The 12,791-nt window shown below is 47.4% G+C and overlaps 1 protein-coding gene across 9 annotated transcripts in view; it reads right to left on the reverse strand.

The window, feature by feature from the left end:
- The window catches only part of PPFIBP2 (PPFIA binding protein 2), a 159,789-nt gene that overhangs the window by 16,757 nt on the left and 130,241 nt on the right, over positions 1–12,791 (reverse strand). For 8 of the 9 annotated variants that reach the window (XR_009693783.1, XM_061148174.1, XM_061148147.1 and 5 more), the window contains 5 exons: positions 11,654–11,711; positions 10,663–10,704; positions 6,932–7,070; positions 5,176–5,314; positions 4,393–4,521 (listed from right to left, as the gene is read on the reverse strand). Coding sequence is in view for 8 of the 9 variants with exons in the window: in XM_061148174.1 (XP_061004157.1) it covers positions 4,393–4,521; positions 5,176–5,314; positions 6,932–7,070; positions 10,663–10,704; positions 11,654–11,711 (507 nt within the window). In the remaining variant the exon portion in view is untranslated. The remainder of the gene's footprint in view (positions 1–4,392; positions 4,522–5,175; positions 5,315–6,931; positions 7,071–10,662; positions 10,705–11,653; positions 11,712–12,791) is intronic. The other variant, XM_061148111.1, reaches the window with a different exon arrangement.

The following is a 12,791-nucleotide window of genomic DNA, read 5'->3' on the forward strand; positions in this document are numbered from 1 at the left end:
TTTCTGGAAATTGGGAAGAAACAAATGTTCTACATATCAGAGAGACATTTTCGTTCTGAGGTGAAATAAGTGTTTTTGAGACAGTAATTTGAATACCTCTGTCCTGTAGACCTTTTCAAAACATCCTAGAGCTCTGACATGCTCCTCTACCCTTCATCATCTTCCCATTTCTCGCTTTGTGAATGGTCTCTGCTCTCCTAAGCCTGTGGCATTCCCACAGTAGCAAACCCACCCTTCCCACCTCCTGGGGTTCTGTCAGTGCCAGGGTCTCCCATACTCTTGTCCGGGGCTGAACATGGTGTTAAGTTATTTAGAGATGACAGAAAAGTACCTTTCATATCAGCCAAACCACTTATTTTACTGACATGTTCCAAAACATCTTTCCGAATTGCAGTTAAAATGATGTAAGTGCAATTTATCCAACAGGCCATTCCCATAGTAGACGGAGAACACAGGGAGTACTTATCATTATATGTATTTCATTAGTCCTTTTCTGAAAAGAGAGGACTTCTGTGTTGAATAAGCACCAAGAGAACCAAATCTCCTGTTTAGGATTTTGCAAATCTGATGATTGGAAAGACTTTCCACAGACTAGCTTCTGGTTTTGTATATTTCAAATGTTCTTTCTTTTCCCACTACCCCATACTTTTGAAACCAAATGCCAGAGGACAAGTTCATTTTGGAACGAGATCTGGGACTTTGAGTTTCAGTGTCAGAGTGCTGGGCACACTGGCACGTTGGAAGCCATTTTTATAGTAGGACAGCTAATTAATGAAACCTTAGTAAACTAAACATGAAGTGACTGCAAACCACATAAACGTAATTCCACCAAACCCAAACTTATTGGATTCCCAACTCAACTTCCCCTAAATCAGATCCCAAGAATGCCCATGGCTATTCCACTGTCATCTGATATTAGTCTAAGCGTAGACCAAGAGAAAGTTGGAATAGTCAGCAGTCTCAAAACTGTTTGTGTTTGAAATGTCTTACTTATGAAAAAATTTCAAAACACATGGCTTTGTCAGTACATTGGGTAGACCCTCTCTGGACTGTGGAAGGGGCCCAGACAAGTAAATGACCTTGGGACAAAGACAGTGAAAGGGGGTCTGAGGCAGGGAAGCACTCTGATCAGAGACTCCTCGTAAGCTAGAGTCACTAAGGCAATACACTCTGTAGACGAACTCAGAAAACCCCTCCAGCGATGGGGGCCAGACATGTGGCTTTAAAGTCTGCCTGACTTAAACATTTACAACCTACTTTTTCTTGGGGGAAAAAAACTGTCACTGCACACCAAAATAAATCTCCAAATAGATGACTTTTGAAGTTTTTAAAAATTACTTTTGAAAAATTCATTGTTTAAAACCAGTTTAGAAAAAAAATCATTGAAAAATTTTAAAACAAAATAATGAAAGACATCACAAAGGAAAAGTTGGTAACTTATTGTACACAAACCTAAAAATTTCATATATCAAAGTAAGTCTGCAACAAACCTGAAAAATCATCTATCACAATTTTTAGATGTGGCTTAATATCTTACTATACTGTACAGACAACAACTAGAAATTAAATAACTAATTAAAAGATATTCATAACTAAATAAAAATGGGCAGAAATGCTCACAATTCACAGAAGAAATAAGCATGTAAACAAAATTAACAATAAGAATGTAATTTGGGGACGCCTATAAAACTGGAAGTTTAAACAAAGAAAAGCTGCAAATAGTTAATGCTGACAAGGCTGGAGGTTACAAGCTCTCACTGTCCAGCAGTGCTGTGTGTGCGTGTGTGAGGCACTCAGTCATGTCTGGCTCTGCGGCCACTCAGGCTCCTCTGTGCACCGGAACGTAAATCAGCAAAACAGGAAAAATTTTAAACATGGATTCTTTTATAACCTGAGTGTTCCTATGAAATGTCATTATCAAATATTATATTAGCAAACAACCGTTCCACTGGAAAAAAAAAAGAAAGGATGAGGGCTGGAGACTTTCAGTAACAATGAACTTTTGCCTATAGGAATATTGGTGATAATATTTTTTAAAGGCTATACCTAAATATCTATAAACTATAAATGCCAGAGTATTAGCATATAATTATATCACATTTCTGTTTAAGAGGAATAAAGGCCTTTCTTTCCCACCAGCAAGCTCATTTTTGTTAGCATAAGCACAGCTGTGATAAACATACAGTCTCATCAGGCCTTCATTCCCATTCTCCTTGTCATCCATTGTTACTATTAACAAAGCACAAAGACATCCAAACAAAGCAACTCTGTGGTTGGAACTGCAGTTCTGCCTTTGGCAGAGAAAGTTCCCCACACTGGCCTCCCCACACCAAAGTGACTTGGCAGATGGTGAATGGGCCCCTTAACCACGCAGTCCTGCTCTAAGGAAAAACGCCTAAGGGTCTTAGAGAAGTTCTTACACCCAACCAATGATCCCCTCTTCAAGAATAAATTCAAAGGAAAGCCAGAAGTGGAACAAAATTTCATCATTCAAGCTTATGGTGGCTTTATTATTTCATCCCAGAACCATTGATGTCTAAGGTCAGAAGCCTGCCACGTAGACTAGAATACTCATGGAATACATGGAAATGCTTCCTGTGGCTCATTTTCTAATGGCTCTGAATTGGTCTCTGCCTTCTCAGACCATATCCTTAGATTCTCTAGCCTCTAAAAACTAACACTTGCTGAGCATTTACGTTTCTGACTAGAAAGATAAACACAGATCCACGACCCTCGCAGAGCAGGACCGGGAGGGCTACACATCCTCGGGTTTTCTCTGCAAGACATCTGGAGGATGGGTCTGGGGACACTCACCAAAGGTCCCCACAGTGTACCTGGGAGAGCCTGGCAAGGCCTGGGAACCTGAGGGGGCTGGGTGGGGAAGCAGGGTACGTCCACACGTGCTCCCTTCCGCAGGGGTGCAGGTCTGAGAACAGCATGCCACACCAGGGAAACATCCCTCTCCCTTCACTAAGGTCTAGACTGTTGTAACTAGAATTAGTATGCAAGCTGTGCACATCTTAGTCATTACGTGCACTTGGCAATCTCAGGGGGATGAAAATTAAGAGGGTTAAACCTTACATTTTGGAATTCCCTGATGGTACAGAGGATGAGAATCCATCTGCCAATGCCGGGAACACAGGTTTGATCCCTAGTCTGGGAAGATCCCACAGGCCACGGAGCAACTGTGCTCATGCACCACAACTACTGAAGCCTGTGTACCCTAAAGTCCACACGCCACAACTACTGCACGTGCTGCAACTACTGAAGCCCGTGTACCTAGAGCCTGTGCTCAGCAAACAAGAGAAGCCACCACGAGAGGCCTGAGCACTGCAGTGAAGAGTAGTCCCTCACTCATTCCAATTAGAGAAAGCCCACGTGCAGCAATGAAGCCCCAGCGCAGCCAAAAACAAAAAAAAAAATCCTTACTTTTTACTGTTTGGCTAAATTTAAAATGTCACAGTCCAATCTTGAGAAAGGGGCCCCCAGAGCCTGTTCATGACTGAGAAACTCAGACTTTAGTAGGAGATATTCTATGGGAGATGATATACTGAGGGGATCATCTGACGGGAGCAGAGGTTGTGGAAAAGGGTTTCCCTAAGACACAGGACTAAAGGTTCACCTGGGCAGGTCGGAAGGGAGAGGCTCTTCTCCGAGCAGGGAGACTTGGGGAAAGCGGGGGGATAAAGCTGGTGGCGAGAGGGTGTCCACCAGGGCGATCTCTGGAAAAGTTTTTTTGTTGTTGTTTTTAATGCTTTTTTTTATTTGGGTGTGATGGGAACAGCTGTGAAAAAAACTTCCCATTCTGATCCCTTTATAAGTCCTTCCAAGCTGCCCCAGTAGGAAGGTTCGGTACCGTGTGTCATGAGGGATCAGGGCCGATCTGCCTGCTGCCCCTCACCCTTTTGCAGGTCTGTGTGAAAGGAGGGGCTGCCCCAGAGGCAGGCCGTGCTCTCTTTCCACCAGGCTCCCTGGGGAAGGGGACCCTTGAATATGGCCAGCTGACGCCACGGTTAAATGTGTAAGAGCTCACGTGAGCCTCCTAAGAACTTTCACAAGCACTTGTTTTTGACCCCACACTTCATAGATCAGGAGACTGAGGTTTACTCGTGGGGCCGGAGTGCTGCCTCCCACCCCACACCCTGGCTGTAGGCAGCCCCTGCCTTTGCCTCAGTGCACCTAGAAATAAGCATGAGCAATGTCCACACGTGTCAGAGGGATAGGCCAAGAAGCTCTGGGCTAGGGGCTCCTGCCTTCCATCTCTGGAGGCTCTGGGGCATCCAGCCCCCGTTCCCACTCCATCTTGGGTAGGATTTTTTTTTTTTTTTTTTTTTTGGGGGGGGGGGTAGGATTTTAAATGGTTCTTTGCAGATGGACTGGAGGGAGCCTTACCTTTTCTGAGCCTTGGGATCTCTGGTCCTGGACAGTCTTGGTCCTGCAGTTGCCCGGAGCCCACCTCGTCGAAACTCAGCCACCCCTGGGGCATCGGTGTTGAAGTTTCCTGACTGAGTCCTTCGGATCCTGTGTGGACAGGAATCCATGGAGGCCGTCAGAGGGCAGGCTGGAAGCCTGAGGTCAGTGCACTCCCCCTACACAGGGCCTCACAAGCCACACCCAGGGCTCTGCTTGGCCCTGCTTCCCAGTGCCTCCCCTGAGGGCCAGCATCAAGACCCAGCCTCAATTCTAACCCTGCCTCTGGGATGGGGCCCCTCGCCCTGCGGGGTCAAAGTGAGGGTTGCTGCCTGGGAGGAGGCCCCAGTTTCTGCCTTATTTTGCAGACTGGGTCAGCAAGGCCAGCAAAGACTCAGCACTGTATCTTCAAGGATCGCTTAAGACACAGACTGAACCCTGAGGAGGAAGAAATTGGTCTCAGCCATGCATCTCCCCAAAGCACATGAGGCATAAGCTGCAGAGGATGTTCTCAGGGTCTGTGGGATGGACTGATGCCTAAAATGAATGACATGTAAGGCAACTGGTTATACTTAAGGGGTGCCTTTCATAGTTCTCCTCCTCTGGGCCTTAAAAAATAACTCAAAGTCTTCTCTCTACATGTAACCACTGTGTACTTACTGCTGTTCCAACATCTAATTAAACCCGGGGGTTATGGAGACACTTTGCTCAGCCAAGAATATTAATTCTAAACAATGTAATTAATGATCATCACCACCAACTTACTTTCCCCAGAACTTCTTGATGCCTCTGGGGCTCCGTTTACCATCTGATGTCAGGGGAGACTGGGGGCTGGACTCGGTGCCCGATGACAGGGATGAGTCATTGGCCACGGCAGTGTCGTCCCAGCCACTTTCTGTGTCTCCTGAGATTGAAAGAATGAAATGACAAGTGAATGACAAGAAGGAACCTGACCTCTGCAAACCTTCTCCCCGAGACTGGGCCATTCCCTCAGTGGGAGTCGGGAAGAGTCTGCCCAGCCCTGCTTTCAGGGAAGAACTTTACAGCAAGATGTCAGAGACCAGTAGGGGCCCAGGCACACTCCAGGTTTTCTCTCTGGGGAGTTGGTGAGCTTAAGACTTCAAATCTGGGTGAGCAAATGTCTTCAAATGGGGGCCCAGTACTTGCAGGATAACTCCAGCAAGGAGCTTCCTCTCTCTCCCCCCAGGGAGACGCGGGAGTGCAGGCAGCAGGGGAACCTGGCTGAATGTTTGGGAAATGGAGGGTGTCCCGGGAGGCAAGCAAGGGCGTCTCACTCTCCACCTCACCTGGAAGGGTACAGTACCTAATACGGGGGCACTGACACTCCGGCCACGGTCTCCAGCCAACCAAGAAGCAGAGAAGCCACATGAAGAAGCAAGAGAGGCCAAAGTCCAGCCCAACAGAGTTATAGGGAAGCAAAGAAATAAACAAGAGTCATCGAGCAAGAGGGAAAAACTCAAACAGAAAGAAAAATAATCCCACAAGGAAGGGTGGGGGGTGAAGGGTGACTGAGCCTGATCTGCAGGGTCACTGCAGTGAGAGGGGACCAAATGCTCCAGGTGCCACTTCCTGGCAGGTAAGGCATCCACACATGGAGGGAGAGGGGCAGCTGTGGGGGCCAGATATGCCAGGCTGCCCACTGCTCTTGTGCACACGCCAGAGCTCACTCAAATCAGACTACAATGATCCAAAGATGCAGGAAAGTCCACAGCCTGAGTGTCGCTAGGTCACATTCATTCAAGGGCTTATCTGGACTTTCTGCAGCCAAAGGCAGTACTGGCCAAGGGCAGAAGCCTGTACATTGGCTGGCTCAGGAACAGCCAGGGTTGAGGAGTCAGGGGTGGGGAAAGCTCTGTCAGGACCAGAATGCTCCCTTCTAGGCCCCCCTGATCTGCTGCTGCTATTGGAGAAATACAGCCTTGTTGTGCAAAGACCTCCATCAGATCCTAAGCACCAAAAGACTACTGGTGGACTGGCATCCTTGCCCACTGACCACTGACTCCACTTCTCTAAGGAAATGCTCTTCCTTGGAAGAGCACATAATATCACCCTACTGGTAAGTGGGAGGCTGCAGAGAGAAAGGCAGAGACAGGAAAGAGATCAGGAGGACAGAGGAGGAATGGGGAGGGTCAGGGAGGGTGGAGTGTGGTGTCTAGCAGGTAGGGAAAGAGGAAAAATAGGAAGATCAGGAAGGGGTCAAGAGAGGAGGAACAGAGGAGAAGAGAAAATGGGGGTAGAATAATTACAGGTGGAAAGAAGGTGGGGTACACACCCTGATTCTCTGGGGTCTGGGGTGTTTCTGGAAGGCAATAGTGAGCCCAGAAAGACAGCCATCATCTCCGGACATGGGATCACCCTGAGGTATGACTAGTCCCATCCACCCACCCCCACTGCTCTCCAATTGTGGGCTGTGGTTGGGAGGGTGCAGGGACCTCGTGCAACAATGGAAGTGCCAAGGCCGAGGCACCAGAAGCCACCAGCCTGGGGTCTGGACACTCACTCAGCCTCAGCGGGCTGCTCCCTGCAGGATCCACTGGGGAGGCGGTAGATGGAGACTTCACAGCCTCTCCATTGGGCGTGGCTCCTGGAAGCTTCCCGGGTAACGTGGGGTACTTGTGCTCCGCCAGGAAAGGGCCATCCTAAGGGAAGAAAAGGGAGGGAGACGTTGAATTAGCTGTCACTCTCCACCTCAAGCCCAATTAGGAAATCTCTGGATGCAGGAACAACTCCCTGTTCTCCAAGAACCATTTGTAAACTGAGGCCAACTCAAAGACCCCTCAAAGGTAATTTAGTCCAGGCCAGGCAATAGGACCAGAGCTCCAAGAAAGAAAGAAACTTGCCCAAAGCCGCATAGCAAGATGGGGACAGAGTCAAGCTTGAATTGAGGGCTGACGGAAGCCATGTCTGAACAGGAGGCTAAGCCTTTGCCATCTGGCCTTGTGCTTAGAGGTTAAGGAATCAACAGCCAAGAATTACCCTTCAAGCTCTCTGGGCATACAAACCAGAATTCCAATAAATGTTATACTTATTGCTTCACCTTAGTAGATAATATTATCTATTGATCGTATTTATATATCACAATAGTTACTCTGAAAGATAGCAGGGTAAGGTGAAGTGAGAAGGTAAGCACACAATCAGGGGAGGTGTCCATAGAAAGCGGGTCAGAGGGCCACCCGCCAGCACGGAATTCCCTGGGAACTTGGGATGACAGTCTGCAAGAGGTTCAGCCCCAGGGCAGTGGGCCCTGTACTCGGACTCTGGCCATGGAAAGGGTCCCAAAAAGAAAAGTTGATTTTGAGATGAAGAAGAATTGCACTTAAAAAAAAGAATTGCACTTAAAAAAAAGAATTGCACTTATTTGGTCAAGAAGGATTTAACAGGCCCTAAACCCACAAACCTGAAGGAAACACAGTAGTAAATTCACTTGAGTGAAAAGAAAAGAGAAATTAAAGCACTGTTACCAAGGGAATCAACTATGGATCACTTGATGAGACGCAGAAGTAGAAAAGAAGAAAGATAAAACCAAGTTCAAAAAGAACAAGTCAGAAGAGTACTGGGAGACTTCAGTGACTGCGATATCTTTCATTTAGTTAAAAGCCAAGTGCCCAGTAAATTTCTGAATTCAGTTTCCTTATAAAGGCATGCCTTAGAAATTGTTTGAAATTCAATTTAGTCATTGAAAACTGAATACTAATCCTATATAAATCAGCTCAGGAGAGAGATGAGAATAATGGGCTAACTTTTCAAGGGATTCTGAAGGAACTGGCTGGTAAAGAAGAAATAACTGGAACTTGAAGAGATGGAGACCACATAGTTTTTAAGTTCATGATGACCCATGAGGGACAGATTGGACCTGTTAAGACTTGTGGTCAACAGCAACAGTTTCCAAATACCAGCCCCCCACACAGGCTGGTTCATAATCACCTGGGACACTTGTAAATATAAAAGCCCAGGTCCCACCACACCCATGAATCAGACCCCCTGGGAGTGCACCCTGGGAGTCTGTGTTTTTAACACGCATCTCAGATTACTCTGACGTACAGTCAGACCCGGGAACCACTGACTGTGGGGAAGGCGGCATTCACAAATTTTCGAGAACTGAAGGGCATGACTCCAAGTTCCATATTATACAGGAGATATGGGAGTGGGGAAGGGTTCAGAAACAGGCATCCGGTCATATCATCATACACACTCCTCTAAGACAGGGCAGAGACAGCCAAGGCTACACCCATGTGGGCTGCCCTAGGAGCATGCTGAAGAACTGAGACTTACAGAGGGCAGAACCCTGTGTAAGATGGCTTCAAAGGCAGCTCAGGCACGTGAAAAAGACAGTAAAAGGACCAAGGGCACCAGAAAGGGCTCTCAGCTCTGCTCAGCCAAGAAGAGACGCTGGGAAGGAAGGACTCAGTGCTGGAGAAGGTGATGCAACATCAGGACACAAGACAGGGGAAACTGAAATGCCCGAAGCCACTCCTGCATCGCAGTCTGAGAAGAATGACCCTGGTTAGGCAGGTGGAAATCCCAGGCAAGGAGCAGCAGACGGCCAATGACCCCGCTGCTCTGAAAGAGCACAGACGCAGCGCACCTGAGCAGGAGAGCCTTGGCTGGGAGTCAGACCAACTCAGGCCAAGTTCTTTCTCTGTTCTAAACAGAGAACAACAATTCCTGCCCCTGGCCTAGCACACAAGGACACAGAGGCACAGAGAATATCACACACCCAAGGTCTACAGTGACAGCAGTAATGGCAAGATCAGTCCTTGCAGCGAGGAAGGCAGGGGGCAGACCCCATCTACATGGGGGCTAGTGTGGTCCAGGCATGACATAGAGGACTCACTGCTTGCTCCAAGGATATGGAATAGGACCTTTAAGGGTCTATGAGCTGTGCACAGGGGAAGATGATAACTGAGAGAGGGCCTGAAGGACTCCAATTCCAGAGCTGTCAGGAGCAGGGGAGACTGACTCATTCCATGGACTCCACAGGGAGAGCCCATCAGTGGAGGCACACTCAAGGGAAGTCCAGACATGCATCTAACAGGGCTGGAGAAGAATACAGAGGATGTCTTACAATGTCATGAGCTCTTAGTCAGAAAGCAAAGGCCAGACACCCCTGTGCGGGGACACTGCAGAAGGATCCATGCCCCTGCGCTGAGTGAGCCCTTGGGTGTTTTAACCATGACTTATCACTACAGAAAGGACGAGAGCTGTCTCACTCCTCTGCTTGTGTGCTGAGATCATAACAACTTCCTCCCCAGAGATCAGAACAACTCTGCCTTAAAGATGCATTTCTCAGAGCCTATAAGACGGGGAAGATAAGAAGTCCTATTGCACAGATAAGGGAGATGAAAGCGCAGGATCCAGCTGACGGCACGGAAGAAGAAAGCAGGAGAGGAAGTCTCATCTTTCCTTTCACCCCTTACAGGTAACATATTTTAAGGTTACTAAAGCTGTAACTTGCTAAATGAAAAGACTAGCAATGTGAAATGTGAAAGACTTGTATCTCTATAGTTGAACTTGATTTCCCTTAAACTTGTTTCATTTTTAAAAACAGAAGTTTTTTCCTTGGGCAATATTTCCCCATTCCTGTATAACTTTGTGTGACACTGATACTTACTCAAGAGAGCCCATGGTACCTAGTGTTTTTCACTTCTCTAGTGTTAGAATATCTTTTTGTTTTTGTTGAAGATGCAAATGAAGTATGTATATGCATAACCTGTTGAATTCACTTTTGTGCCATTTTTGTGAATATAGTAATTGGTACAACTTTTTGCATGTGTCGGAACTGATTTTACACAACAGGTGATGGAGGATGTGCCAGATGGAAACCCAAGAGATTCCACACAAAGCTCTGTGTGTAGAGCTGTGTATAGAAAGAGTGGTTTATGGTCTTGGGCTTCTAGAATATCACACTTAAATCTTCACTCAGTTTGCCATCAGTAAGTGTCTACCTTTGTGACTGACATCTGCGACTTTCAGGGGCCTTGTTCACTTATGATATGTTGCCCAGCAATCTACTTAATGTTAAACCGTGGGTAGAACATCCATTGATAATTTTATGAAACTGCAAGTCATATAATCTATAAATTTTTTAAACATATAAAAATTTTACTTTCACAGTCAACTTCAGGATTTTAGAATAAAATTCTGTGAGTTTTCACACTCAAAAAGAAAAAAAGACTAGCAAACAGCGCAGCCTCATACAGACAACAGGGACATGCAGTTAATGTATAATACCTTGGGTTCTACCACTGGGGAGGGCTGGTTCCCACCGACACACTATGAGATGGCAAGGAGGATTTCAGTTATGTGGAGAGAAAGAGACCTGCATTAGTCATGGCAGCAACTCAGGGCCACCTGCCGGCCTGAATCTGCAAGGTTCACCCCTCCCTCCCTCCCCATCTCTATGTCAGATCAATACAATCTGTGGAGGGAACACAGGTCACTGTCCAAGCGCATGGACAGACATCCCAGGCAGCTGCTGCAATCTGACCGGAGGGAGCCTGAGGCACGTGATGGGAACAAAGCCGCTGCAGGCTCCCGCCTTCCTGGTTTCACACTGTATATCACCAGGGAGACGGGCCCACTGCTGGACCCCAAGGGATCTATGCAGTAAGGTCACTAGGATGCTCTACAGGGCAGCACCCCTGTGTGTCCAATGACCTCATTGCCCAAGAATCTGTGATCCTCCTCTCCAGCACAGGGGCACCCATGTGGTCAAGGGCTAGCCCCATATAAGGAGCCACAAAGCCCGCCTCATGTCTTTCTAGACTCTTTAAGAAGCTTCCTCTCCAATCTTCTAGTTTATTCCATAACCCACTTCCAGGGTCATCTCCTTTATCCACATTATATCCTCATTCAAAACCTCTGCAACACACCAAGTGCCCTGAGGAAATAGGGCCAGGATTTAAGAACTCTGGCTCCTCTGACTCCTGCCTCTGACCTTACCTCCTCCTGCCCCCCAAACCATTTCCCCAAACCTGCTCACACCCATCTCAGCATCTTTTCTCATCAACTCCAGGCAGCGTGTTCCGACTCACCCTGCCTCTAGGATGCCTTGGGCCATAGCTGACCTGTTTTCTCTAAATGTTCATGTAATTCCTGCCTCCTCAGCAACTTGATAAAAGCCTCCATGAGGTAGGGACAGCGCCTGACCTGTGTGTCCCAGCACTGTGCTGACCTCAAAGAAATAACTCAGTCATCTTTATGGGTAGACTGATGGACTGACCTTGTCCACAGATTCACTTCTCAAGTCTTCGAGACTACAGGAGAGTTTTTTCTGAGCCCTGGAAAAACACAAAAGAAAATAAAAAAGGAAACAGTTACTGGAGAAGGAGGAACGTAGTATCATTTGTGCAGAGGACATTTCAACATTTAACTGGTATTCTATCCTGGGCTCAGAGTCAAGGTCAAGAAAAACTCAACACCCTCTCATCATAACCGGTTACACATAAGATGAGACTGGCCCACTTTGGGGATGGCCTAGTCTGACAATGTGTTTGTGATGCATGAGAGCATCACTGAAATCCAAATCAAAAATCCTTGGCAGTCCTCAAAAAAACAAGAATACACAGTTCAGTGGCATCAATGGGTGCTGGCTGTTGTGTAGTCATAAGAGAAGGCCAATGTCTGTGGAGTCAAAAGAGAGGAAAAGGGGCCAATACTGCCTTGTCTGTGAGTGTGAGAGTAACCGGGGGGGGGGGGGGGGGGGGGGGGGGGGGGGGCGGAGGGAGTGGAGATGAGCACGTCGGCCATAGCTCCAAAGCTTTACCCACTGGGATCCTCTGTCCCTCTGCTCCAACTCTGTGAGAACTGAGCAGTCTGCTCAGAGGAATCGGCTTTCTCAGGCACTATTTTGCAGAGAAGGGAACCAATTGGATAGAGAAGCGGCAACACCACCCATAGTCACAAGGGTTACCTGTGACAAGTCTCCTTGGCAGTAATATTTCTCAGTTCATATGAATAAATCAGCATCGGTTGGTATATTAGTCTCTTATGAGTCTAGTCAGTGTGAGTCACTCAATGTTGACTTCATTCTGAGTGAACTCATCAACCAAATTTCTTATTCTGCAAAATTAAGAATTGGCCAGTTGCCATCCTTGACATGACTGCTTTCCTCTGAGGCTAACAGCTCAGGAACAATGGCTTTATGGAAAATGGGGTGTTCTGAGCGCCTAGGCTCTGGGGACTCAGCGCCCTTCTGGGCAAACTCCTGCCACTTGGCTGAAAGACAGCCTGCCCTTGGCTGTGGAGCTCCACAGCCCGGCTCCTTGGAAACGTGTTCTGAAGAGCTGACCTCGTCAACTAGGAGTGGTTCATTTTCGGGGCCATCAGTCAGGAGGCAGTTGGTGACCACATAGGCCAGC

This window comes from Dama dama, chromosome 1, assembly GCF_033118175.1.
Source record: "Dama dama isolate Ldn47 chromosome 1, ASM3311817v1, whole genome shotgun sequence".
NCBI classification, from domain to species: Eukaryota; Metazoa; Chordata; class Mammalia; order Artiodactyla; family Cervidae; genus Dama; species Dama dama.